Source organism: Miniopterus schreibersii (genome assembly GCF_964146895.1).
Source record: "Miniopterus schreibersii genome assembly, chromosome: 21".
NCBI lineage: Eukaryota > Metazoa > Chordata > Mammalia > Chiroptera > Miniopteridae > Miniopterus > Miniopterus schreibersii.
Genome location: NC_138123.1, coordinates 11,217,876 through 11,242,479, shown reverse-complemented (window position 1 = coordinate 11,242,479; position 24,604 = coordinate 11,217,876). Strand labels below are relative to the sequence as shown.

The following is a 24,604-nucleotide window of genomic DNA, read 5'->3' as shown; positions in this document are numbered from 1 at the left end:
GGGTTTGGGAGGTAGTCTTAGTAGTTGATGTCAAGCAGAGCTGTCTTTTAGGAGAAGTTCATTCCCCTGCCGGAGAAAAGAGGAACTGCATAACTAAGATGCAAGCTGATGGTTTTATTGGAGATTCTCGAACAATCCGCCAAGGTTAAGCAGAGAGATAAACTAAAAAAACCAACAACAAACAAGATTCAAAAACATTTCAGTGTTGACAGACACCGAACTGAGAACGTGATGGAAGACAAGGAGAGCCGAAGGAAGAGCAAAAGAAAGGATGCGTGACTCAGACACACAAGTTGGCAAGGGCGAAGCGAGGGCTGCTCATTCATTGAGTGTTTATTGAGTGCCAACAGCCATTATATGATTTTAATTTCAAAGAAGCCGGAAAAGTCATGCATTTTTTTGCAACCCACTTTCCCATTCAACATTTTCGCGTGAAAAGTTCCAAATATACAGAAAAGTTGAATGAATTTTACAGCAACACCCATATATCCATCCCCTAAGTTATAAAATTAAACATTTACTGTAGCTGCTTGATTACAAATCTGTGCATACTATCCATCCAGTAAGGTGTATTATTTATTTGATGCATTTTAGAGTAAGATGTGAAGATCCGTATGTTTACTCTGTGTCCACATATACATATTATGAACTGGAGTTCAACCTCATTTGTTCAAAGTTTGCCAATCTAGTTGTGTGTGTTTTTTAATGTTATCTTTAAAGTCCAGATCCAGTTCTCACTGTTGGAAAAGGAGTAGCACTGCATTATATTTTATATACAGTTCTTGTGACCTTTTTGGGATGCTAATACTGAAGATTTTAACCAACAAAAACGCTAGATTACATCCTCAAACACAGAGGTTGGCCACTTTTGCATATTTCTCTTCTGTGTCCTGGGACCTAGTATGTAGCTGGGCACAAACCTGGATCTTTAATTATTTGTCAAACACCTTTTTGCAATATGATAGTCTTTCTTGCTCGAATGGAAGTTAAGTTTAAGCCACGTTCCAGGCATTTTGGGACGACTAACCGCCAAGGAATGCTTTGCAAGCCTTTGCAGTTTGCCTTCACGATGCCCTTACCAGTCCCTGAAAGAGTCAACTGTGTAGTGTTGTTTGTTATAAAGAATTTGGGATCTAAATTCGTAGGTTTAAGTATGGCCTCTGCTGCTATGTGGCCTCGGACAAATCTCTTAGTCTGAGCGTGTTCGTGAATTAAACTGGGCTGAGTACCTACCTACATTTGATACCCACACTTGGGAGTTTCACATAAGCCTTTGCGTGCAGTAGAGCTTTGACACATGTGACCTTGTACACAGCTGTCATCTATTGTTTCACGTCGTTTCAAAGGTTGTGAACAAGAAAATCAGCAGTCTCCTCTCTCTCCTTCCCTCTCTTCTTCCCTCCAGGCCTTCCTTTCTCCTCTTGTCTCTGGAACTTGTAGAATATATCACAGAGGAAAACAGCAAGGAAACAAATAGCTCACCATCGATGATGTCCTGTTAAAGAAACAGCAAATATTAAGACTCACAGCGTCTCAGCAGTCAAAGCAGCAGAAAATCCTAACAGCCTCAGACAGATTGTGCTGTCTGAGGAGCCTGGATTCGAGAAGACAGCGGCCTTGAAAAGAGGGGGAACAAAGCTTTCCAAGCACTCCTGGGATTGCTCAGACGCTGAAACAGACCCCAGCAAAGTTATAAAGCTGCTGTCTCCAAAATACTTACTCAGAAGGGCCATATCAGGACAACTGGCCACCCGCATTTATGTTATATATTTTAAAGAAAATACTTGGAAAAGGCTAGTAATTATTGCTACTTATGCTTTAACATCAAAGACTTATAAGACCATTTAAAAAAAAATTGATAACAATGGTTAAAGGGGGAAGTTTAAAATGTTGGTTCACAGTATGCAAAAAAAGTTTGCTTGCTGCATTTAAATTGTTCCTTTGGGCTTACTTTAAAAAAACTAACATGTTGGATAGTTATTCTGTCATTTCAAAGTGCTCGACAGTGAAATTCTAACTTCAATACTTAGCACATTATTGAATAATGTGACTTTAATCTTATTTTAATGCACTGCTTGGCGCTTTTGAAAATACCCATGATGTTTAAAAATGCTTTTTAAATATAGGTTAACAAAATTTCCTAAGTAATTAAACTAGCAACAGGGTTTACCACGAGTGGAAATTCAACATTCACACTGAAGCCAGAATGCTAGCAAACTCCCTCACGGTGAACTGTTGCAAACTTTTAAAATAAAAGCAAGGACAAAGTTTGTCTTCAGGGCTCTGCTTGGGAAAGCGGTGATTTATAGCATGACATTGATTTCAGTGTTTGGGCCAAGGGTGCTTCCTTTGTTTCTCCTTTTTGCAGGCGGCAACAATAGGGACTTGTTTAATATTGATGAGTTTGACCTCCTGGGAATTATAGTATATGCACCCCTTTAAAATACAAATTCAGTTTTATTTATATGGTAAACGCATAGAATTTTGGAGCTTAGCATTTTAATCAGCTCTAATCTCTCTCAGTAGTTTCTGGTTCCCCCACCTCTCCATTATGTCCAAAAAAAAAAAAAGTAAAAATGAACTTCTGAAATGACGGCCAGTGCTGTCCCATGGAAATGCCAGGCCTGCAGGAACTGTGGGAGCAGCCACTAAGGGTCGCAGCCCCCCTAAACCACCCGCTCAGGTAACAACAGTGTTAAAGATCAGTTATTAAGGAAAAAAGCAATGCATTCACCCAACAAAGGTTTATTGACCGCGGAGCCACGCGGCCGAGGGCGGGGTGCGGGGGGGATGGGGGGTGCGCGCGGTTAGCGCCCCTGACCTGAACCTCAGCTCCAGCTCTGCAGGGTTGGAACTTCCCCTTTTTGTTGAACTTTTCCCGCGGCGCGCCCCGCAGCTCTGAGGCTCGGGGGGCCCTTCCAGCCGATGGGCCGTCTTGGGGGGGGGGACGGGGCCCGCGGTCCTCGCGGGGGGGGGCGCCCCGGCGCCCGGCGGGGTGCGGGGCCGAGCGTGCGCCCCGCGGGCGGCGGCGGCGGCGGCGGGCGGGGAGCGGGCGGCTGCGTCCCGCGCGCCCATTGGCTGGCGCCGCGCGCACCGAGCACGTTCGCGCCTCGCCCGGCGGGTCGCGGGCTGCGGTCGCCGCCGCTGGCGCCGCGCATTGTGCACGGAGGCGGCCGAGGCGAGCGCGGCCGGCGGCCTCTCTGCTCCCGGCCGCTCGCCCCGCAGCCTGACCGCCGCGGGAGGCTCTCCGCGCCCGGGGCCGCGCGCCCGGCGGGGCGGCGATGGCCTGAGTGCGCGGGGCGCGGCGCCCGGACCGCACCATGGGCAACCAGGACGGGAAGCTGAGGCGGAGCGCGGGCGATGCCTCCCACGAAGGCGGCGGCGGCGCGGAGGATGCTGCGGGGCCCAGGGACGCGGAAGCCGCCAAGAAGGGGAGCGCGGCCAGGAAGGCTTCGGGCCGGCACGGCAAGGGCGGCGCCGGGGAGCCCGGCAAGAAGAAGAGCAAGTCGGACTCCAGGGGCTCCGTGTTTTCCAACCTCAGGATCAGGAAGAACCTGTCCAGGGGGAAAGGCTCCGGCGGCTCCCGCGAGAATGTGCTGGACGCCCAGGCCCTGCAGACCGGCGAGCTGGACAGCGCTCCCTCCCTGGTCACCAAGACGCCCGACCTCAGCCTCTCGGCGGACGACACGGGCCTGTCGGACACCGAGGGCGCCGACCCTTTTGAGGGGACCCGTGCAGGTGGCCCTGAGCCGGTGGAGGCTGGGGTCGGGGGCCGGGCGGTCGCCGAGGATTTGGAAACTGCGGCAGGGGCGCAGGATGGACAAAGGACCAGTTCGGGCTCGGACACGGACATCTATAGCTTCCACTCGGCCACGGAGCAGGAGGACCTGCTCTCGGACATCCAGCAGGCGATCCGCCTGCAGCACCTCCAGGGCGCCCAGGAGCCTGCGGGGCTCCCCACCACCCCCTCCCCGCAGCCCGGGGCCTTCCTGGGCCTGGACCGGTTCCTGCTGGGGCCGAGCGGCGCGGCGGGGGAGGCCCGGGGCGGCCCCGGCTCCGAGCAGGCGCTGCCCGCGCGCTCCGACCTGCCCGAGCCCCCGGCGCCCGAGCATCCGCCGCCCCCCAGCGGCCGCCGGGACTCGGAGGCGCCCGGGCTGCGGGTGGCTCAGCGCGCGGCCGCCGACTCGCCGCCGTCCCCCGCCTTCCCGTTTCCCGAGGCCGCACCCGGGGAGGGCGCGGCCGGAGCGCCCGGGCAGAGGGCTGGGGACACGGACGAGGAGGGCGACGAGGATGCCTTTGAGGATGCCTCCCGCGGCTCCCCGGGGGAGGAGTGGGGCCCGGCGCCGGGAGACGCCCCGCAGAGGCTGGGCGCCGAGCCCGAGGAGGGGGCCCCCGCGGCCGCCCCCCTGCCCGGCAGCCCGGCGCCCAGCCCGCGCTGCCTCAAGCCCTACCCGCTCGTCGCCCCGAACTACATCAAGACCACCACCCGGCAGCTCAGCTCGCCCGGCCAGTCCCCGTCGCAGTCCCCCGACCAGAGCCCCAGGATCCGGAGGCGGCCGGAGCCCTCCCCGAGCCCCGCGCGCAGAGCCGCCGCCCCCGCCGACGGCCTCGCGGGGGGCCTCGGCCGCCCCGCCGACTGGACGCCGGAGCCGGACGCGCGCGCGCCCCGCGCCCCGGGCCCCGCACACCTGCTGGAGCGCGCGGCTGCCGCGGCCGCAGGGGCGCCCCCCGCGCTCGCAGCCCCGGCGGCGGGGGCGCAGGCGGCAGCCGATGGCTTCCAGAACGTGTTCACCGGTGAGCTCGCCCGGCCCCCGGCCCCCGGGCCGCAGGTCGCCTGCCCGCCAGGGCCTCCCCCTGCCCCCCGCCCTCCCCGCCTCGGAAAAGCCAAACCCCGCTTGGGGCACGTCCCTTCTTCCTAGGGGATCCCCTCACGTCCCGCACCCCAGCTTAAAGGGGATCACTTAGTCGTGTCTGTCCCAAGTCATCCCACGAAAGGGCTGTTCTGCCCATTTCTGCAGCATTGCTGCTGTTCCCTATGTCCAGGGGCAGCCAGGCAGATAACTACCTTTTTATTTTTATTTTTTGCATCCGTTAGCTGAGCCATAATTCTTTTTCCTTCTTCACCTCCACCCCCAGCATTAAAAAGTACAGAATTGCTCATGGTCCTTCGAAAAGCGCCAGTGTGGAGAAACCAACCAACCATTTATTTTGGCTGTGAGCTACCCAAAGGTGGTCTCTGCCACCTGACACATGCGTGGATCTGAATGGGAGTAGTAGGAGTTTCTATGGTGCAGCCATCTGGGTAGACTGTGTGGTGAAGCTGCGTGGTCACTGCTGTTTTCTAATGCAATCAAGTGAACACACGCTATAAGAAATTAGTAAATAATGAAATAGAATATTAGGGATCATTTTCATTTCCCTGATATTGTGCTTTCATAAGGTCATCCAAACAGGGTGTAGGTTGGAGCTAGTGAAGGTGGGGAAGCCAAAAGCACACAGTTATCCAACTAGTAGGTCCCCTTAGTGTTTGTTGCGGACTCTGATAAGCTCCAGAAAGCCCAGCTAGAGGGTCAGTTTGCTGTGGTAGATGCCAAGGAGTGTTATGAGTTTTTACTTATAGGCTTGAGGCTTCCAAGGCCTAACCTTCAGAGGCCGCTGAGTGTCAGTTTGTTTCATGCCCGCTTACTTCTGCTTTTACTTAGTGAATGACATGTTGCGTGTAAGAATTATTCAAGGAGTAGGAAGAAATGAAAATTTACGCAAGTACTGGCTTGTTTGGGATAAATGTTTGAATGATTGAAAATTTCAAATTAATTGGAAAAGCTTAGAATCGTACAACGTATTACTTTAATAAATAGGTTATAAAATATTACTTGGACATTTCTCAGTGAGCATGGCTATTTTTTAGTTGGCTAAATGCTGTTAATGTTATGGTACTCTTATGGATTTACCACATTTTTGTTTTTATGTATGGGTTATCTTATATTTTTAAATTTATTGATTCTTATACTTAAGAGTAGCATTTTACATGCTTGCTTTTTTTTTGTTGTTGCTGATTTTCCTTCATTGCATAGGTTAGGTTAAAAGGAATGTTTATAGTTTAATTCCCATTAGGTACATTATTAAAAAAACAACCCCCCCCCAAAAGACCATTTTGAAGGAAGAATATTGAAAAGTTCTTGAGTTGATTTCTGTGAATTTAATGTTGGTGCAAAATCATGTATTTCCTCTTTATTTAGGTAGCATTCAGATTATACATATATTTCTAAAAGTGAAGGTGTCACCGTAATTAAAACTGTCATTCATTAATATTAACCATTGCTTCTAGTAGCATTAGACTTTGGAAATATATTCATTTCATTCATATAACAAATATCTATGTATGTGTACACACACACACACACAGGGCAGCCACATTGCCAGGCAATATTGCTAGAGGGTAGGAGATACAGAGACCATTGTATGTATCATGGTTCTACCTTTTCAAGGCTCAGTGCCTGAGTGCCCAGCAGCGCTTAGGATGGATGTGCAGTACCGTGCCCTGGGGACATCAGGGACTCAGAGACTTACCTCCTTGGCAGGGGCTAAGGGAAGAGGGCTTTGTAGAAGGACTGGGCAGAGTCCTGGAGATCATAGGACACTAAATAGGTTGCAGCTTTGTTTTCCTTAAGGAAAAAAAGTATACGCTTAGGACTTACATTTTAATTTTTTAAGTACTTCCAGCTTTGCAATTTGGAACTCTTTCAGAGGAGTCCTGTTGAGGAAATACCTGGGTTTTGTTGACCTGTCCAGGCAGGATTTTTACCGTGCAGGGTAAAAGTGCAGAATTAGTGATTTTAGAATGGGCATCGCCTGCTTTGTATTCAACTGATGGAGATACTTGGTCAGTGACCAGTACATACTTGTATGGCAGTTCCCATGTATTGATCTCATTTACTATTTTTCCAAAAAAGAATTAAAGAAAAAACACACACAAAAGGAATCGGTAGGTTTAACCTAATCTTGTAGCTGGTGGGGATACAGGGGTAAAGTGAGGCAATAACTTTCTCAAGGTCACCTTGTGATTCATTCAGAGGCAGAGCCAGAAATAGAAGCTGCCTCTACTGATTCATGTCTGAATGCCCTGGCTTATTACTCATTTTTGGATGTTCAGTATAAGACAACATATAGAATAAAATATTTTGGAAAATACTATGGAATGTAAGGCCTTCACATTTGAGGTTTTTCTAGTTTCTGTTTTTAATTAGGTGAATTTTAAAAATCATTGACCTTATGGCCTTACTTGGGGTGGATAAGAGGTGACTGTTGGTCAGAGTGAGGCACATTTTCTCCAGGCAGCTCTCATGGAAAGTGTTCTTGTGGTGTGGAGTGAATCCAGGTTGACCTGGGCCCCTGTTTCTCAGCTGTGGTCCGTTTTCTTGTCATCTGGAATCACATCTGGTTTTTCGCCATCCTTTAGATTTTATGAGTGTCTTGGAAATTACCAGAGGCCTGGGGAGCACCAGCAGTGTCCTCAGGGAAATTGTTTTTGGGGCCTTGATTTTGCCTGTCTTTCAGTCAATTAATTGCCAGCTGCCTTTGAGGCAGGTGATCATTATATCTGTGTTTCCATAAACATGTTTTATTTTTAAACCATAGAATGAGGGTTGTCAGCTCTGCAGGAAGGAACAGATGTTTTTTGCTTTTCCCTGACTTTACTGTTGGAAGAAAATTCAAGGGAAAGAGATCTCCATGGCACAGTTGTTTCTTTGGTAGATATAAAAACATTGAGCAGTGATGGAGACCAAAACTTTACTTTTTTAGCTATTAAAGAACTGATGTCTTAGCCCATTGCACTGAAATATTTCACAGTTAGTTTGTTTGAAACACATCTTTTTCAGTGTTTAGGAGAAGAAATTGCTCCTGAACTTTGAGAGCTTCCTTTGCACGTTACCGAAGCTTGTTAATAGAATTTTGCAGTTAATTAAAGTTTACACATGGAAGGTGTTAAATTTGTAATGCTCAATCACTTTTGATAGGAATCTTTCCAAAGTCAATGATATGCTTATCTGTCTTTTTTAAAATCATGGAATAAAAGTGGGATCTATTTTAAATGGCTTTCCGTCATCTCCAGGCTCATCCTTGTCCCATCCTGTGAAAACATTGGCGACGCCCTCAGGAGACATTGAAGTGTGTAGGCTGGTGGCTCCAGTGGGTTGTTCCCTAGTTTTTGTATCTGCGTAGTTTTCTTGACTCTTTCGTTACTGCCAGAGCTATTTATTCTTAGAGCTAGCCTTAGTCTCTTCTCCCTCCACCCCATTACTCCCTAATTTGATATTTCTGATCGATTTGTTACTGGTTTCTAAATCCAGTAATTACAATATTAGCTATATTTATTGCCCTTCTCAACGCCAGGCCCTGTGTTGCTGCATTATATAATTACCTCTAATCCTTACAACAGTCTCGAAGTATAGCTGTTGATTCTCCTGATTTTCCAGTGAGCAAGCCGAGGGTCAGGCGAGTGAAGAAACTTGCCTGGGGGCATCAAGCCAATAAATGGCCCAAGTGGGAAATGTACTTAGAAAACAAAATCTGTTGTTAATGTGGATAAAATAAAACCAGTGCATCAGTGAGCTTTTGGATGACTAGTTAATTAATAAAGGGCTTGGGCTTTAGAATTTGGATTGTGTGATTCTATTTTGGCTTTTCTAAAGGTTTTGTTGATTTTTATATCAATAGGATTCTCTCATATAGCTTGTCAATTATTAGGCTGAATTTTTTCAGGCCAAGAGTGGTCTTATTTCTAGCAATAGCATCTGATAGACCTTAGATGTCCATTTAATGTCTAATAAATGAATGAAGGTCAGAAATTATCCTGATATATATATATATATATATATATATATAATATGCATGCATCCATCTTACTATAACAGGGATATAAAGGGAATGCTGCCCTTTAGTCCCCATATCTTGCCTTCCTGGGTTTCTTATATCAGAATAGAATTTAACAGCATAAGCTGGGACTGGGAGCACTGTTCTTAAATCATTTTAGTTTGGTCTGAAACATCCTTTCTCATGGTTTTTTTAAGACTCTGGTTTGGATTGAAGTCAAGTACCCCAGTAGCTTCAGTGATGGGTTTTAATTACTGCTTTATGAGCGGAGGAGACTGGCCTAGTTTTAAGTGCATTTAGGCGTTTGGATATAAGCCACGTGTCTTTGAAACTGAACAGGGGCTTTTTGAGCTGTGCTTCCATCTGATTCTATTAAAAAGGTGCTGAACACATACAGTTGGGAGTTGGCAGCACTAGTAGTTAGAACATAACTGTCATCCTAGGTGAATTTGCATCCTAAGTTTGCTATTTAGTTAAGTGATTCTCAAGTAGTTTTTTCTCAATGTGTTAACATTATTAACAAATTAATAGTTAAGATTCAGTGAAATTGTATATATAAAGCCTCTACAACTCCGCCTGCTACATAGGTACTCTGTGCTTTCCTGTCCTGGTTATTGCTTCAAGAAACTTCCTTGTTCAAAGTGGTCAGAAGCAAATTATCAAAACAAAATAAAACCACTCTAAAATTGTATACATAACTTGGAGGACTATAATCAGGTGGTAGTTGAAAATTAATATTTCTAGCCACTAGTTTTTTGCAAATTATTTTATGCACCATGTTTTCTCTTTTTTTAACTTTCTATGATCGTGAGCACGTTTGCCACTTTCTCAGAAATTCTGGTTGCCTTTCGGGCTTGAGGAAGAAAAGCATCTGCTGGGGGTGTGGCCGTGTGATTAGGGGGAGGCGCCGGTGGGTGGGGAAGCGGGGAGCAGGCTGATGTCCTCAGTACTTGTGCCCCGCGCAGCATCTGGCTCCAGACGCCTGCCTTTGCGGCCCAGCCTCCCGCCGGCTCCTCCATAAACTGTCTGCTTTGGACAAGTTAATCTGCTCACAGGTCTATGAACGTGCATTTCCTTTTTCCCACTTTGCGCCTTTGTCTTGCAGTTTTTACCTTCCTGGAACACCCATTTGTTGATTTAGCGTATGAAAAGGGCTCGTTACATTCCCGTTTCTGCTTTTGCATGGTTTCCAGCTAGACCTAAGTGTCAGTCATGTCCATGTCTCTGCCTTACTGTCAGTTTTATATTTTTTATACCTTTTGGGTTTAGGAGTTCTTTCAGTCTTCTTTCTCACCTCCTGCGGCTTTTCCTTCCTGCAAGCCTGCTTCTGTTCATTCATAATCCACTCTTCTTTTTAAAAAAAACAACTATATTTTTCCTTACCGGAGGATTTTTTTTTTTTTTTAATTGATTTTAGAGAGAGAGGAAGGGAGAGAGAGAAACATTGATGTGAGAAAGAAACATTGATCGGTTGCCTCTTGACTGGGGATTGAACCTGAAACCGAGGTATGTGCCCTGACCGGGAATCGAACCCACAACCTTTCGGTGTACGGGATGGTGCTCCAACCAGTCGAGCCACGCGGCCTGGGCATCACCCACTCTTCTATCAACCAATTCATGAATATATTCTTCCTGCCTGCTGTGTGCTAGTCGCTATGATACGCACTGAACCTGCTGAGGTCTTTGTAAATACTTGCTCTCTTTTTTTTAACAGTCAAGTTGGGTCTCCTGGCTTTCTATTGGTAAATAAAACTAGTTGGATTTCAACTGGAAAATTACTAACATTTTTTTGGTAGTGGAAATAAGTTATTTTCATGGAGGTGCCATTGAATCAGCAGTGAAGGTTGAATGCTACTTTGATAGAACTTGTGTTTGATAGAACTTCCTATTGTTGCCAGTTGACCTTAAAATAGCAATGATAATGGAGTAACTTGGAGCTTCCAAATATAAATTTTATTGGTAATGAAAGAAGAGGTAAAGGAAATAGAGAAACTTTTATTACTCTGTTCATTCCTGCTTTTGCATTCTAAGTAACAATCTGATGCTAATGAAATTGAGCGCTAAGGGAACATTAGTTAGCAACAAATAGCTACTGCCTTGTGACTTGATAGTTATTGGATATAATTTTAGTAACTCAAAACTATCTCAGGCTTTTTATATTAATAATATGACTATATGGAAACTATGACTTCTAATAATTTAAAATGGGCATAATGCAAGGTATTATTAGAACGAATGATAACAGTATTGGATGCTAGAGGAGGGTGCTAACATCGTAGAGAGCTGTTACCCTTTGATACCTGGTCCCCTGTGGGTGAGGCAGAGGGAACATTGATGTCTTCCGCCTTTCCAAGGGTGCACTTGGACGTGTTGATTGCACAGGAAAATCTCTGCTATTCTTCTGTGATCCAGTCAGTCTCCAGTGTACCCTGGACCCCCTGGAAGCTTTATTATCTGTTACACCAGAGCTGAGATGGACTGAAAATAGTCCTTTGATTTGCAGGGGTAGTGGATAATTCCTTGAGAAAATCAAGCCTTTCTTGTGTTTTAAAATTATGCCTAAAAATGCTGAAACGTTACTCAGTTGGCTCTCTTTTTATACTTTAAGCAGAAGGCTTCTTTGTTCTGGCACTCAGTGATATAGTGGACATGTGTGGAAAACAATTCCCTGTCATTTAAATTGCTGCTTTATATATACACGCGAGGGAAAAAGACTGCGTTTATCAGTAAATTAGTAGCAGCACTATGGCAATAAGCATGTTGAGATGTCTTTCCATCTGCCTCCCCTTGAAAATATTCCACTGATGCTACAGAGGTCATTGCTCCTTTGTGGAGCCCTCCTGAGTCCTATCTGAAGGGGTCATCTTGTTTGGGACACCATATCTGAGTCTCCATCAGCCTGGGTAATATCGTTTGTCCCACCCTGGTGATTCCCTGAGACCCTACCCCACCCAACCTGCAGGCCTACCAAAGCTTCTTCCAGTGGCTCTTCCATATGTACAGCTCATGCTACAGTCTCCTAAAATCTCTCAAAGGTTCACAAACCCCAAACAAGCAGCATCTGGCCTTAGGGTGCCCTGTACCTCTTGCCAAGCAGCCCTGAACCTGGCACTAGTGATAGCTGGCCTTGGTTCACACCTTGGCCTCTTCCAGGCACCTTCAAGATGAGTGTACCGTCAGCAGATCACTTTGTAGCTCACACCAAGAGGCCCTGGGCAGGGCACCGGCAGCCGCTGACCTGGTCCTGCAGCAGAGACCCTCCCAGGAGGCCCCAGGAGTGACACACCCGATGACCCCCCCAGGCCCCACCAGAGCGCCACCCAACTGCCTTCACAAATGACATACCCAAAGGGCAGATTCTGCAGGCAACAGAGCCCCCCTAAAGCAAATACTGCTCCGTGGGGTCAGCCCCAGCACAGCAGCTCCTCCATTGTAGTCACAGCCGGTCCTTAACAACCACCCAACCAGCCTGAGGGTCCATCCCAACCATAGATGTGCCAACAGCAATCGAGCCTCAGCTACAATAGGAAGGCACACAAAACCCAGACAAAGGACACACCTGGAGCACCTGTGCCCCACAGGACACCTGCTACATAAGGCCACTGTCCCAAGACTGGAGGACATGGCAGCTAAACCTAATACCTAGAAACAAACACAGGGAGGCAGCCAAAACTATGAGACAAAGAAACGTGCCCCACGTGAAAGAACAGGACAAAACTCGAGAAAAAGCTAAAAAGAAACAAGCCATCTACCCGGTGCAGAGCTCAGAACACTGGACCCAAGGATGCTCAGTGCTCCACCGAGCCACTTTTTAATGCTCGGTCTTGGCATGATGTTGATTGTAATCGATACCGAACATGTTTTTTTACTGGTCTCCTGGGCATTCTCTGTGTCAGGTGACAAAAATGCATCACAGCCTGGCTGGTGTGGCTCAGCGGTTGAGCATCAACTTAGGATCCACGAGATCAAGGTTCGATTCCCGGTCAGGGCACATGCCTGGGCTGCAGGCTTGATGCCTGGAGGGGGCCGTGCAGGAGGCAGCCCATCATTGACTGTTATCATTGATGTTTCTGTCTCTCCCTCTCCCTTCCTCTTTCTCAAATCAATAAAAATATATTAAAGAAAAAAGTGCATCACATATGAGTCCAATTCACCGCACAGAGCAGTCAACGTCTTCAAAACTGATCAAGACACACTGCTTAGGACTCAGATAGAAAACTGGCACATCTGCACCCACTTGGCAAGTGTTTCATGAGGTTTAAAATATCTAAGCCTGCTTTTCTTACCTGGAATTCTGACCCTGCTGATGTGCACAGAGGAAAGGAGCTTCCTGTAGGAGTGTCTCAGCCAGTCCTATTTATAGGTTCCCTGAGTTCTGATCACTCTAGGGGGGCAGAGAGCTTTGCCCTCTTTTTGTCTGAATCCTGTGAGCTGTGGTCATCTCTGCAGCTGGGGCCCAGTGCTGAGTTATCCTCATATGTCCCGTGACTTGTGATTTGTCCAGCCATTTGATTTCTTTTCTGGAGACAACCCTAGATATTTATACAAATAAGAACCTTCCCCTTACTGTAAAACTTGCAGCATTTTGGATCTGAAACTAGACATGTTAAGTTCTATTTGATTATAATTGGTCTCTGATTTTTTTTCTTATTTATCTAGAATAAGCCATCAGTATATGACGATACATAATATGCAATAGCTCTGTATTTACTGACATTGTAAACTTAAGTAAATATTAATGTCTAGCTCTAGCTGTGCTTGTCAACAACCTCAATTCCTACTATTATTTCAATCGATAGATAATATGGGATTTCAGGGGAAGTTTACTAGATATGTCTGAGCTATAAGATCAGAAAAAAGTTGAACATAATGAGACTTCTTTTTAATTCTCATTTTTGCATAAGATATGTGGCTTGGAAGAAACAGAAACTTACATTGGTCCTGTTCAAATATAGCAATTATGGCCCTGGCTTGTGTTGTTCAGTGGTTAGCCTTGGCTCATGCACTGAAGGGTCTCGGGTTTGATTCCCGGTCAGGGGCCCGTACGTGGGTTGCAGGTTTGATTCCTGGCCCTGGTTGGGGTGCATGCGGGAGGCAACCAATTGATGTGTCTCTCTCACATCGATGTTTTTCTCTCTCTCTCTCCCCCTCCCTTCCTCCCTTCCACTCTCTCTAAAAATCAATGGAAAAAATATCCTAGGGTGAGGGTTAACTGTATATATATACCAATTATATTCTGTTCATCCTTCAACCATTAAAAGATACACAAAAGGAAAAAATGTCAATGATGTGTATATAAGCTCTCAAAATATAAATTTTAAACAGGTGATTATGAATCAATGATGCTATAGGAATGATGCTATGAAACAACACAAAGCTCACACTTTGCCCTCCCCCCATGTGTGACCAGGGATGTGTTACTGAAACATTTGGGCCTTGATTTCTGTACAGGCAAAATGAAAGGATGGAGCTAAATACTTGCTAAAGATTTCTTCTGGCTCTAAAATACTGAAAATGGAAAGTTGTCGGTTGTCACTGAGTAATTTAATCCTGATAACGACAAGAAGTTGTTATTATTTGGGTTTGATAAAAACGGAAAGTGTCTTGCATCATCCAGGCTAGTGGCAAAAAGTCTGCTGCCAGCATGGGAGGGGTCAGTATTGGTACTTTCTCTTCCTACTTGGACCCTGTGGTCTCCAGCAAATGGAGAAAGAGCCAGATCTCCGTGTTAGCACCAGATAGGCGCCAGAGCTCTGCATCTCGTCTACAAGAGTAACTCACCATCGTTGCCTTAATTACTATATTATTTCTTCTTAAAGTCAGGGAGCATGTTTTCTTCATGATTATTTCCTCTGGTGGATCTAGGACATTCTTTGGCAAATGATAGACTCCTAAGTGCTTTGTTACATCTTGTCTTTGCTGCTCCCCAATTCCACTAAGGATGTTTAATTAAGATAGTGTGTTCTAAATAGACTGCATTCTAACAGTGTTCCTTCTTGAGCATTGGTCATTGTAACTAGATTGTTAGCTCCCGCAGAGCGCAGACCCCATGGTCTATTTCTTTTATATCTTAATTCGGAATGTTGGTCAAAAGCTTTTCCCAGAGTTGCTGGCCCGCTCTGGAGTGGAAGGTCCCTGGAATAAAAATCAGCAGAGCAGAGTGTGCATCCGGGTTTGGCACTGCCACTTTCCCGTCTCCTGACCCCAGCACATTCCAGAACCTATTCAGTCCGCAGTGTCTTTGAAATTGTGATGATAAATCCTTGCTCGGCTTCACAGAGCAGGCAGTAGATGTAGAAATGACTTTCCTCTTACAGTTCTATTAAAATAAAAGGTTTCCTAGTTCTCATAGTGTCACTGCTCACCGGCCCAACAGAACCCCAGTGCAGGGACTGACAATTTTATGTCTGTCTTCTGCGAGAGGGTCACTGCATTTGTTGTGATGGTAAGTAGTCCTAGTACAATGTTCCTCCAGCTGTTGTTTCCAGGTGTATCTAGCCCTGTGATTTTTGCTTAGCAATGCAAAGGAGTATTTGTAGATAGTGTACTACTGCAAGGCTGATTCTACAAGATAAAGGTAATTAATACTCTTCCATTAACTAGGGTATGTAAGTGTATGTGGGAGGGGGGACTAGTACAGAAATAATTGAAGCATATTAATGATTAGTAAGTTCCCTGTCATTGGATGAATATTATTTTTATCATGAATTTAATAAATTTAGTAAAACAATGAAAGGTTTTTGTTTTTTAAACCCAGAGGTTAGGAATTATAGCAAGCAGACTCTTTAATACTATATTACATTGATATAATTAAAATCCATTGAATATCAAAACATAACTTGGTGACTGAAGATATTTTAACCTGTGTTTGCCTTGCTTATTTGACTTTCTCCAAATGCTTTTAAAATCATACTTTTTCTAATGCTTTTAGATTATGGATATATTTTTATGATTTTATTGTTTGCTTAAGATTTCCTTCCGATTGAACCAAAATTTTATGGCACCAATTCATCACCAACAGAAATCCCCCATTTGGGGGGGGGGCAGTGAACAAGGAAACTTTATTCAGCTTAGTTGTGATGCCGCATGGCTACAAGGTGGCCCAGGGGGAGGTGGCCCTTGGCCTGTCTTTGGCTAAACAGCTCTGCTCTGCTCTGCTCTGCACTGGTCTGCTTCACGCTTCCCTGGTGAGACATTTTTGGTGTTTCAGCTCCTGGCGGGAAGCACAGTCCTCAGCCTTTAGTGGAAAGGGGAAGAACAGCTCTCTGAGCCTCAGGGGATCTGACTTATATAGGCAGGAGTCCCCACCCCGGTCCCTGATTGGTCCATCCTCATGCAAATGAGGACTCCAAATCTTCACAGTTCAATTGGTCCAAAAGGCGCTGTCCTGATTGGTCAGAATGGAGCCACTCTTATTGGTGAAGATACTGCTGGAGATATAGCTGCGTAGCTCTGATTGGTTGGGGAAAGCCCAGTCTATTGGCTGAAATACAATCCCAGGACCTCCTTTATAAGGGCTGGCTCGGCTGTCAGGAACAGGGGAAGGCAGGCAGTCCAGTGCAAGCTTCTCCCTGCAGCGTGGCTGGCCTGAGAGGCCCCTGTTCAGAAATGCCTGCTAGGCTCTGCTTTTGAATGTTGAGCCTAGTTAGCCACCAGGTTATCTTCTTTTTTTCAGGGTTTACATCCATTACAAGATTATTTCATTTAATTCTCACAGTAATCCTAGAAGGTAATGAGGATGATTATTTCCAGTTATAGGTGAAAAAACTGAGGCCTAAGAGAGGCTGAGTAATTGTCTGTGGCCACAGCTATGTTGATGTAAGGATGTCCAAACCTGTAGAGAATTTTTATAAAAATTTATTTGAGCCAAACAGGATACGCCTGGAAGCAAGATCTTGACAGATTAAGAAAATGCTTCTTAGAATAGCAGTTTGCAGCTTCTGCTTTTGTATTTAGAATTGAGGGAATGTAAGGAAGATTGTATGAAGGTGGGAGAAAGCCAGGAGGGGATTGGATTACAAGGTGATATTATTTTTAGTTAAATCTCTCCATTTCTGTAGATACTTGCAAGTTGAGGGGCCATATGAATTGTACCCTGACTGTTGTGAGGCTTGTCAACCTGGGGGGCATGGTTACCCATGTTAATTTTAATTTTCCTTTTGAGCCAATTTTAAAAAGCTGAAATTAAAAGCAGCCATATAAGAACAGCTGAAATAAAGTTAGGAACTGCCACCTAAAGCAGGTAAAATTCCAGGGTTCCAAGAGAAGTTTCTCCAAAGTCCATCCAGTAAGAAGTGGGGAGCTGGTGGAGCACCATGGGCCCCGGCTAGCACCTAGCAGGGAGTCTGGGTCTGAGGGGTGGGCCATGGTGGACTTCTTCTGAGTCCTGCTGACTACGCCAAGTAATTGTCAATGCAAGACTGTCCAAAACTGTAGAGAATTTTTATAAAAATTTGAGTCAAACAGAGGATACTTCTGGAAGCAAGATCTCAACAGACGGAGGTGGAATGCTTCCAAAAAATGACTATTTGGAGCTTCTTTTATGCATTTGGAACTAGGGAGGGAATGTAAGGAAGATTCCATGCAGGTGAGAGAAAGCAAGGCTGGGATCGAATTACAGGGTAGTTATGATTATGTGCTCTCCTGAGGATGGTCACACTTCAGAGGGAGGGGTCTGAAAGGGACATTTCAAAGGGGAGTTAACCTAGCTGCCCCAAAACAATGGTCAGGGCTTGCTTAAGGCAAAGAAGTTCTATGTCTGGGGTGTGACTACCCTCTGTGACCTGCCCAGTTAGGAATTCATGGTCAGACCACCCTGGGAGGTTGCTTTTGTAGAACTCCTTTTTGGTCTATTCGTTTCATGAGGAGGAGACAGGTTATATAAATTCAAGGGCTGAGTGAGCTCTCTGAAGAATAAAGGGGGAAAATGGGGAAAAGAGCAGTTGAGAAGCCGTGGATGAAGGATTCAGGGATATTTGCTCAACATAGAACTGATGTTACGAGGCAGTTATAGTTCCCTTTCTTCCACATTGTTCCATGATCCCTTTGGAAAATTCTTGGCTTGAAACACATTTACTCCTATGCTTGCACGTGCACACACGGAAAGAGCCTATCTCTCTGACTTTGCTTATGCAAAATATCTGAGTTATAGAAAAGAAATAACTAGCTTTAGGGCTATTTTCAGCCATACCGTAAGATGTGTAAAATGGGTGTACTGTAATGATAATTAGTCACTTGAGAATTAAGGGATGAGACTTCATAGGTGTTTGGTTCCAATTAGTTTTAGGCAAGCTTAAGTTCTGTAGGGGGAAAAAAAAAGCCTTTATTTCCCCTTGCAAATGTCTTGGGGGACCAAAGAATGTTCTCTAGTGACCTCAAGGAATGGGAAAAATAGAGGTCTCTTTTGCCCTGCTTTGTCATTCCACATATCTGAGGGAGATTTTGAAATTAGTTTCACAAACGAAAATAGGAAGAGGCACGAGAGTCACATTGCCAGTGTCTTGACAGAACTGAGTGTTTATTATACATTTGAAATTTAGTTGTAACTAAAATATAGATCTGGGCCTGGTTTTGTATAGCCTTAAACTAAGAATGCATTTTACATTTTCAAAATCATTAAAAACAAAACAGAATATGCAACAGAGATTTTATGTCGCCTTCAAAGCTTATATTATTTACGATTTGGCCTTTCACAGAAAGTTTGCAGACCCCTGGTATAGACTGGTATTTCCTTTTCAGTTCTGGCCTTGATGTGAATGAGGCTTTGTCGTAGGATCACATGGTATTCATTCAGAAATCCTGAAAATATTTACTGATGCTTCTTATGTGCAGGTGGCCGGGTGTGCAGGATGGTTGCTGGCTGTCAGAGGGTTTACATTTTAGTAAGGGAGGTAAACATTAAACAAATTGCACAGATAATTAATTAAAATGATGAATTGCACCGAGGAGCTCTGAAGGGTTCCAAAAGAGTGTGGAAGGGGATCACTGAAGGCTATTCTGGATAAGTGGTTTTAATCTAAATTTGAAGACTGACTCCCCTAATTAGAGGGAAGGGAAGCAATAGGGCGAGAACTGAGATAACAGCTGTGGCTCTAGAAGGGACTGTAGAGATTTCCTATTTCTTCTACTGAAGCTAGATAATTTTCTGAAGGATAATAAATTAGAGAGTGAGTAGTGTCTGAACGAGTTAGGGACTGGGCCTGGGGCTCTCAACTCTCGCTAACGTTAGGATCAGCTGGTGCCCAATAAAATACTGATGTCTGGTCCTGCTTCCGTCATTCTGTTGTCCCCGGTGGGTCTAAGGTACAACCAGGATTGAGAAACAAGTGATCAGGTGGACCCAGGACCTCTAGGGTCCTCAGCCAGTTCTCTCTTGTCTCTTTTAAGGAAATAATAAAAAACAAGTTTGGACCTACTCTAGAGTTATGCTTCTGAGGTGCATATGAGAAAATTTTGAGTTTCCTTCTGTCACTTTCCTCTTCAGGGTGACTTTGCTGGTCAACGCTCTTCCCTTCCCAGGGTTGCTGCTTTTGCCTGCCTCCCTGTCGCCTCCTCCCTGCTGTCCCATCGCCGTGCCTGGGAATGCATGTCACCCGCTGTCATTTCCTAGCTCAATAGCAGTGACTCACTGCTCCCTAGGAAGGAGGATTTCCAGTGAAATCCCAAAGGCTGGGCCCTTCAGATGGGAGATGCACGCTCATCACATGGCCCCCCCAGTGTGGGGGCAGGAGGTATTTGGGGGGATGCGAGAGAACACCAGAGCTGCCCTGTCCCCTGTGGTGGCCCAGGCCTGGGGCTGCAGAGTCGCCTGTGAGTTCGAGAGGCCGCCTTCTGCGCAGCCAGTAGCCTCGGCAACGGTGTTGCTCGCCGGCTGTGTTTACCTGTCCCCTGCCCCCTGGGGACCCGTCGGGCTGCCTCTAACGGCTGTTTCCTCGGCAGGGCGGACGCTGCTGGAGAAGCTGTTCAGCCAGCAGGAGCACGGGCCCCCAGAAGAGGCCGAGAAGTTCTGCTCACGGATCATCGCCATGGGCCTGCTCCTGCCCTTCAGCGACTGCTTCCGGGAGCCGTGTCCCCAGCGCGCCCAGCCGGGCTCGGCTCCGTTTGATGTAAGTGGACTCGGCTCTGTCCCCGAGGCGGCCTCAGTGGAGGCAGCACTGTGACGTGGGTCTGCCCATCGCCCCATCATTTCCAGGCCAGCGAGCCACGCAGGCCTCCTCCCCCAGCCTCTCCGTGGCTCGGTGCGCCCCGTCTCTGCTTTCGCTTTTCACTGGGGTATTCTCTTTTTCATTTTCTTTTTCAGTCCCAGGTTACATTTAACGTTATTCTGTATTAGTCTCAGGTGTACAGCACAGTGGTTAGACAATCATATACTTTACAAAGTGCTCCCCCCGATATTCCCAGGACCCGCCCGGCACCTTACATAGTCATCACAATATTATTGACTATTTCCTCTGCTGTACTTTACATCCCCGTGACATTCTGTAACTGCCGATTTGTATTTCTTTCCCCTCCCAATTTGTACTTCTTAATCCCTTCGCCTTATACACCCAGCCCCCCAAGCCCCCTACCCTCCGGTAACCATCAGTCTGTTCTTTGTATCTATGAGTCTGTTTCTATTTCATTCATTCACTTATTTTGCTCTTTAGATTCCACATATAAGTGAAATCGTGTGGTATTTGCTTTTCTCTCTCTGACTTATTTCATTTAGCATAATGCCCTCTAGGTCCACCCACGCTCTCACACACGGTAAGATTTCTAGGGTATTTTAAAATATATTTGCCAAACCTCCTTTCCTCAACAGATGGCCGCTCTTGACAGCTATCTAGCCTGCTTTAATCAGCTAGGACGTCGAAGGGGCTCTGATCAGTGTTTCTCACTTTGCTGGTTGTAGACATTCCTGCAGAAGGAGCTCCATAGGGCAAGAGTTTTGTTCCCAGTGGCTGCAGGTCTCCATAGGCCCTAGGATGCTATTTCACTGCGTTCATTACTCACCTACGTACAAAATATTGGCATGAAGCAGCAGGGTCTGTGCTCTGCCCCAGCTCCCAGACACCTAGAGCTAATGCTGCAAAACAGTAATCCAAAGGGCATATTCATAATTCATGGCAAATGTCAGCATAGTTGGATTGGATTGTCCTTCTCAAGCCAGAGTGTTGCTAGTCTTTCTCAGGTGTGTGGTACATGTGCAGCATTGCCTGTGATGACTATGAATTTCTCATAAGAAAATTCAGGGTGTGGTTAGCTCACCGGTCCAGAGGTGTACGTGAGGCAGAGTTCTCACCCAGGAGGGTCGGTCCCATTGCTTCCATCTCTACCCCCTACTTTTATAGACTTCTTCAATGTATGTGCTTTTTCTCAGGGAGTGAAATAACGATGTTTTTTTTTTGTTTGTTTGTTTTTTTTAATAATGATGTTTTAAAAGGCAATGAAAATGAGCCCTGGCTGAGGCCAAGGCACAGTGGTAAATAGTAAAATGTCTCTCTGTGCCTGTTTCTCTTGTTTCTCTTCTTTACCCGTTACAACCTGTGCTCTCCTGAATCTCCCTTCAGTATTAGAAAAGCAAATCACATAAAATAGATGTGAGATCTCGTTGAGAGCATAGACAATACTAGGAAGGAAATAAACCCAAGTTATATGGTGTGAAAGGACATTGCCCAGGATGTGCTGTGACGTGTGAAGCTTCCTTCTTAAGACTTATCTATTTATTTATTTTAAAATATGTTTTTTATTTTAAAGAGAAAGGAAGGGAGAGGGGGAGAGAGAGAGAAACATTGATGTGAGAGAGAAACATCCATCGGCTGCCTCCTGCACGCCCCCTACTGGCAATGGAGCCTGAAACCTGGGCATGCACCCTGACCGGGAATCGAACCAACTGCCTTTCAGTGCATAGAGTGATGCTCAGCCAACTGAGCCACACTGGCCAGGGCTCTTTTTTTTTTTTTTAATCACTGAACTGGCTGCTTCTTACCCCCTACCTGCTCCATCCGTGTGTGTTATTTTGGAGGGCAGTGATGTGGCATAGAAAGCCAGAAACCAAACAAATAAAACCCTTTAATAGGATATGAAATAACTTCCTCAGAATGCTGGATTTCTTTCCCCCAACTTTGTGATTGCATCTTCTCCCCACTTTATTTGTTGCTATCTCTCCACGCAGCCCACCAAACTGAACAGAAACAATTACAAAATTAGAGGTACTCTGTTAAGAAACGTTATTCATGTACTGAAACAGCAATTCAGCAACAGAACTGTTCATTTATTATATGTGCAGCTGAGGTTGTCTTCAAAACGCAGAAGAAGTAACAACACAGGGACTTATATGGACTGAAGTGCTGGTGAGAGAGTGAGCAGGAGGAATGACTTATCTGTGGGGAGAGAAGTTTCTGATAATTATCTCTCTGCTGATTTCTAGAAAATCGCTCCTGGGAGGATTTCTAACCAACGGTTCTCTTGAGGACAGTTGCCCTTTGAGACAGAACACCCTTTGGGAATAAGTCACGACTGGCACCACCCTGACTTTGCTCCCTTACCTAAGAGCCCCTGTCCCCTCTCCCCTCTGCCTTTCCTCTGTCCGTTTCCACACGCAAGCAGAGCAGTCGAGTTTTGAATTGGGGATCTTACCGATACAGCTGACGGATCCGCCTACTTCAGTCAGCTCTTGATTTAGTTCAATTTCTTTTATACATTTTAGAGCCTGATATGTTGCTTTAGGAATGCTGTCCAAAATATGAAAGACGGTCACATATTTTCTTACATTTCACCTTAAAGTTTCAAAAAGACTAACAGGCAAAGAGCTGTGAGTGATCATGTTAATTCATTCACAGATATTTACCAAATACATTCTACAGGCCAGGCAGTGTTTTAGGCTCCAGAGATAGGCCAGTGAGCGAGAGAAATGAGATTCTCGTTCTGAAATTTGTATTCTCTTCGTGGTGGGAAGGAAGTTAAAAAAAAAAAAAAAAAGACCCATAAATAAAAGCATTGCCTGTCAGTTGAGAATGGAGGTCCTTTTGCAAGAGCAAGTCCAGTGCGTGGCCCCTAAGGCGCCTTTTCCTTTGAATGACTGTATGCGTATTTCGATCCCCTCTTCTGGGTCATGCTGATCAGCAGTTGTTTTCCAGCAAACCACAATTATCTTACATAATTATGGGTTGTTCAGCCATAACTATGTCAGATGGCACACTATTGCTTTACATCACAAAAAGAAAGCAAGCTTACTTGGCTCAAGGATTTTGGCAGGAGTGTATGATTATACCTGCTTAATCCTTCGTAACTGATCTTAAATACTCTTTTTAGCAGAGTAGTTTTGGGTGCATTTTTTGGATGCTGGGCTTTTTTGAGTTTGGCAGACCTGTTTGATTTTGCTGAATATGTAGTAATCCCTGACCTTATGGGCAGGAGCTCCTTGGTGTGTATTAAATGGACATAGGTTTGGATGAGTGTATTACTGAGACTAGAATGAAAGGGAAGGAAGCCCGGCCGGCGTGGCTCAGTGGTTGAGTGTCAACCTGTGAACCAGGAGGTCATGGTTGGGTTCCAGGTCATGGTTCTGTGCCTGGCTTGTGGGCTCGATCCCCAGTAGGGGGCGCGCAGGAGGCAGCCGGTCAATGACTCTCATCATTGATGTTTCTCTCTCTCTCTCTCTCCCCCCACTTCCTCTCTTTAAAATCAATAAAAAACATTTAAAAAAATAAAATAAAGGGAAGGGAGATATGAAAATTCAGTCCAAAAAGGAATAAAAGAAACATGATCTTGAACTTGTTAAAGGGTAAGTCAGTAATGATTACCTACAACAGCGATTACCAGAAAACTAATGAAATGTACTCTATTCATTGTCACCAGTAGTCAGAAAGAAGACTTAAGTGGGAAAATAGAATTGATCTTTTGTATTTGAATTAAGTTTTTTGGAGCAGGAAGAATGCTAACTGCTATTTTTCAGTGAAACCCACACAAGTCTTTTTCTGAGAAACAGTAAAGTCTATGACACCTTTTAGCTCTAAGAGTATACATATGTATGTTTTTGCTGTATTTTTATTTTTGAAACATTGTGTACAGTATTAACTCTCGGAAAGTCATTTTTTCTTTTAAACGTGGTATTAAAATTATATTTACTTTGCAGACCAGCTTTTAAAATTATTTAGCTGAATATTTCTTTTCCTTGCAGACTTCGCTGTAATATTAACACAGAAGTCAGTAGCGAATAGATTTTACTTACTGAAATTCATTTTGTAGCCTTGTTTTACATCTATTTCATTAGCCAGGTAACCATTGCATAAATCCATGATAAGGAGATTGAAACTGCAATCCTTTCCCTCAGCTTTACTCATTTAATTTTTTAAAAAATATGTTTTTATTGATTTCAGAGAGAGGGAGAGGGAGAGAGAGAAACATCAATGGAAGAGAAACATCGATCGGCTGCCTCCTGCATGCCCCTGCTAGGGATGGAGCCAGCAACTTAGGCCTGTGCCCTGACCGGGAATCAAACCTGGAGCTCCTGGTACATGGGACGCTGCTCAACCACTGAGCCACACCAGCCGGGCTACTCATTTCATTTCTTCTTCTTCTTTTTTTTTTTTTTTTTAAATTTTAAGGGCTTTAGAATGTTCTGGGGCCCTGCATTCACCTGGTTAGAGAACAGCCATGCTGCAAAGACAAGCAGCAGGCTCTGCTCCTGGCCTGCCGTCCCACGGTCAGTCCTGCCCCACGTGGGACTCCGTGCTCTGGGTGAGCTGGT

The 24,604-nt window shown here is 45.5% G+C and overlaps 1 protein-coding gene across 2 annotated transcripts in view; it reads left to right on the top strand.

Annotated features, from left to right (window-relative positions):
- The first annotated feature begins 3,202 nt into the window (after positions 1-3,202).
- Positions 3,203-24,604, top strand: part of FMN2 (formin 2) — a 222,804-nt gene continuing 201,402 nt past the window's right edge. For both annotated transcript variants that reach the window (XM_081124213.1, XM_081124214.1), the window contains exons 1-2: positions 3,203-4,794; positions 19,813-19,979. In XM_081124213.1, coding sequence (XP_080980339.1) covers positions 3,321-4,794; positions 19,813-19,979 — 1,641 coding nt within the window. In that variant the 5' untranslated portion in view covers positions 3,203-3,320. The remainder of the gene's footprint in view (positions 4,795-19,812; positions 19,980-24,604) is intronic.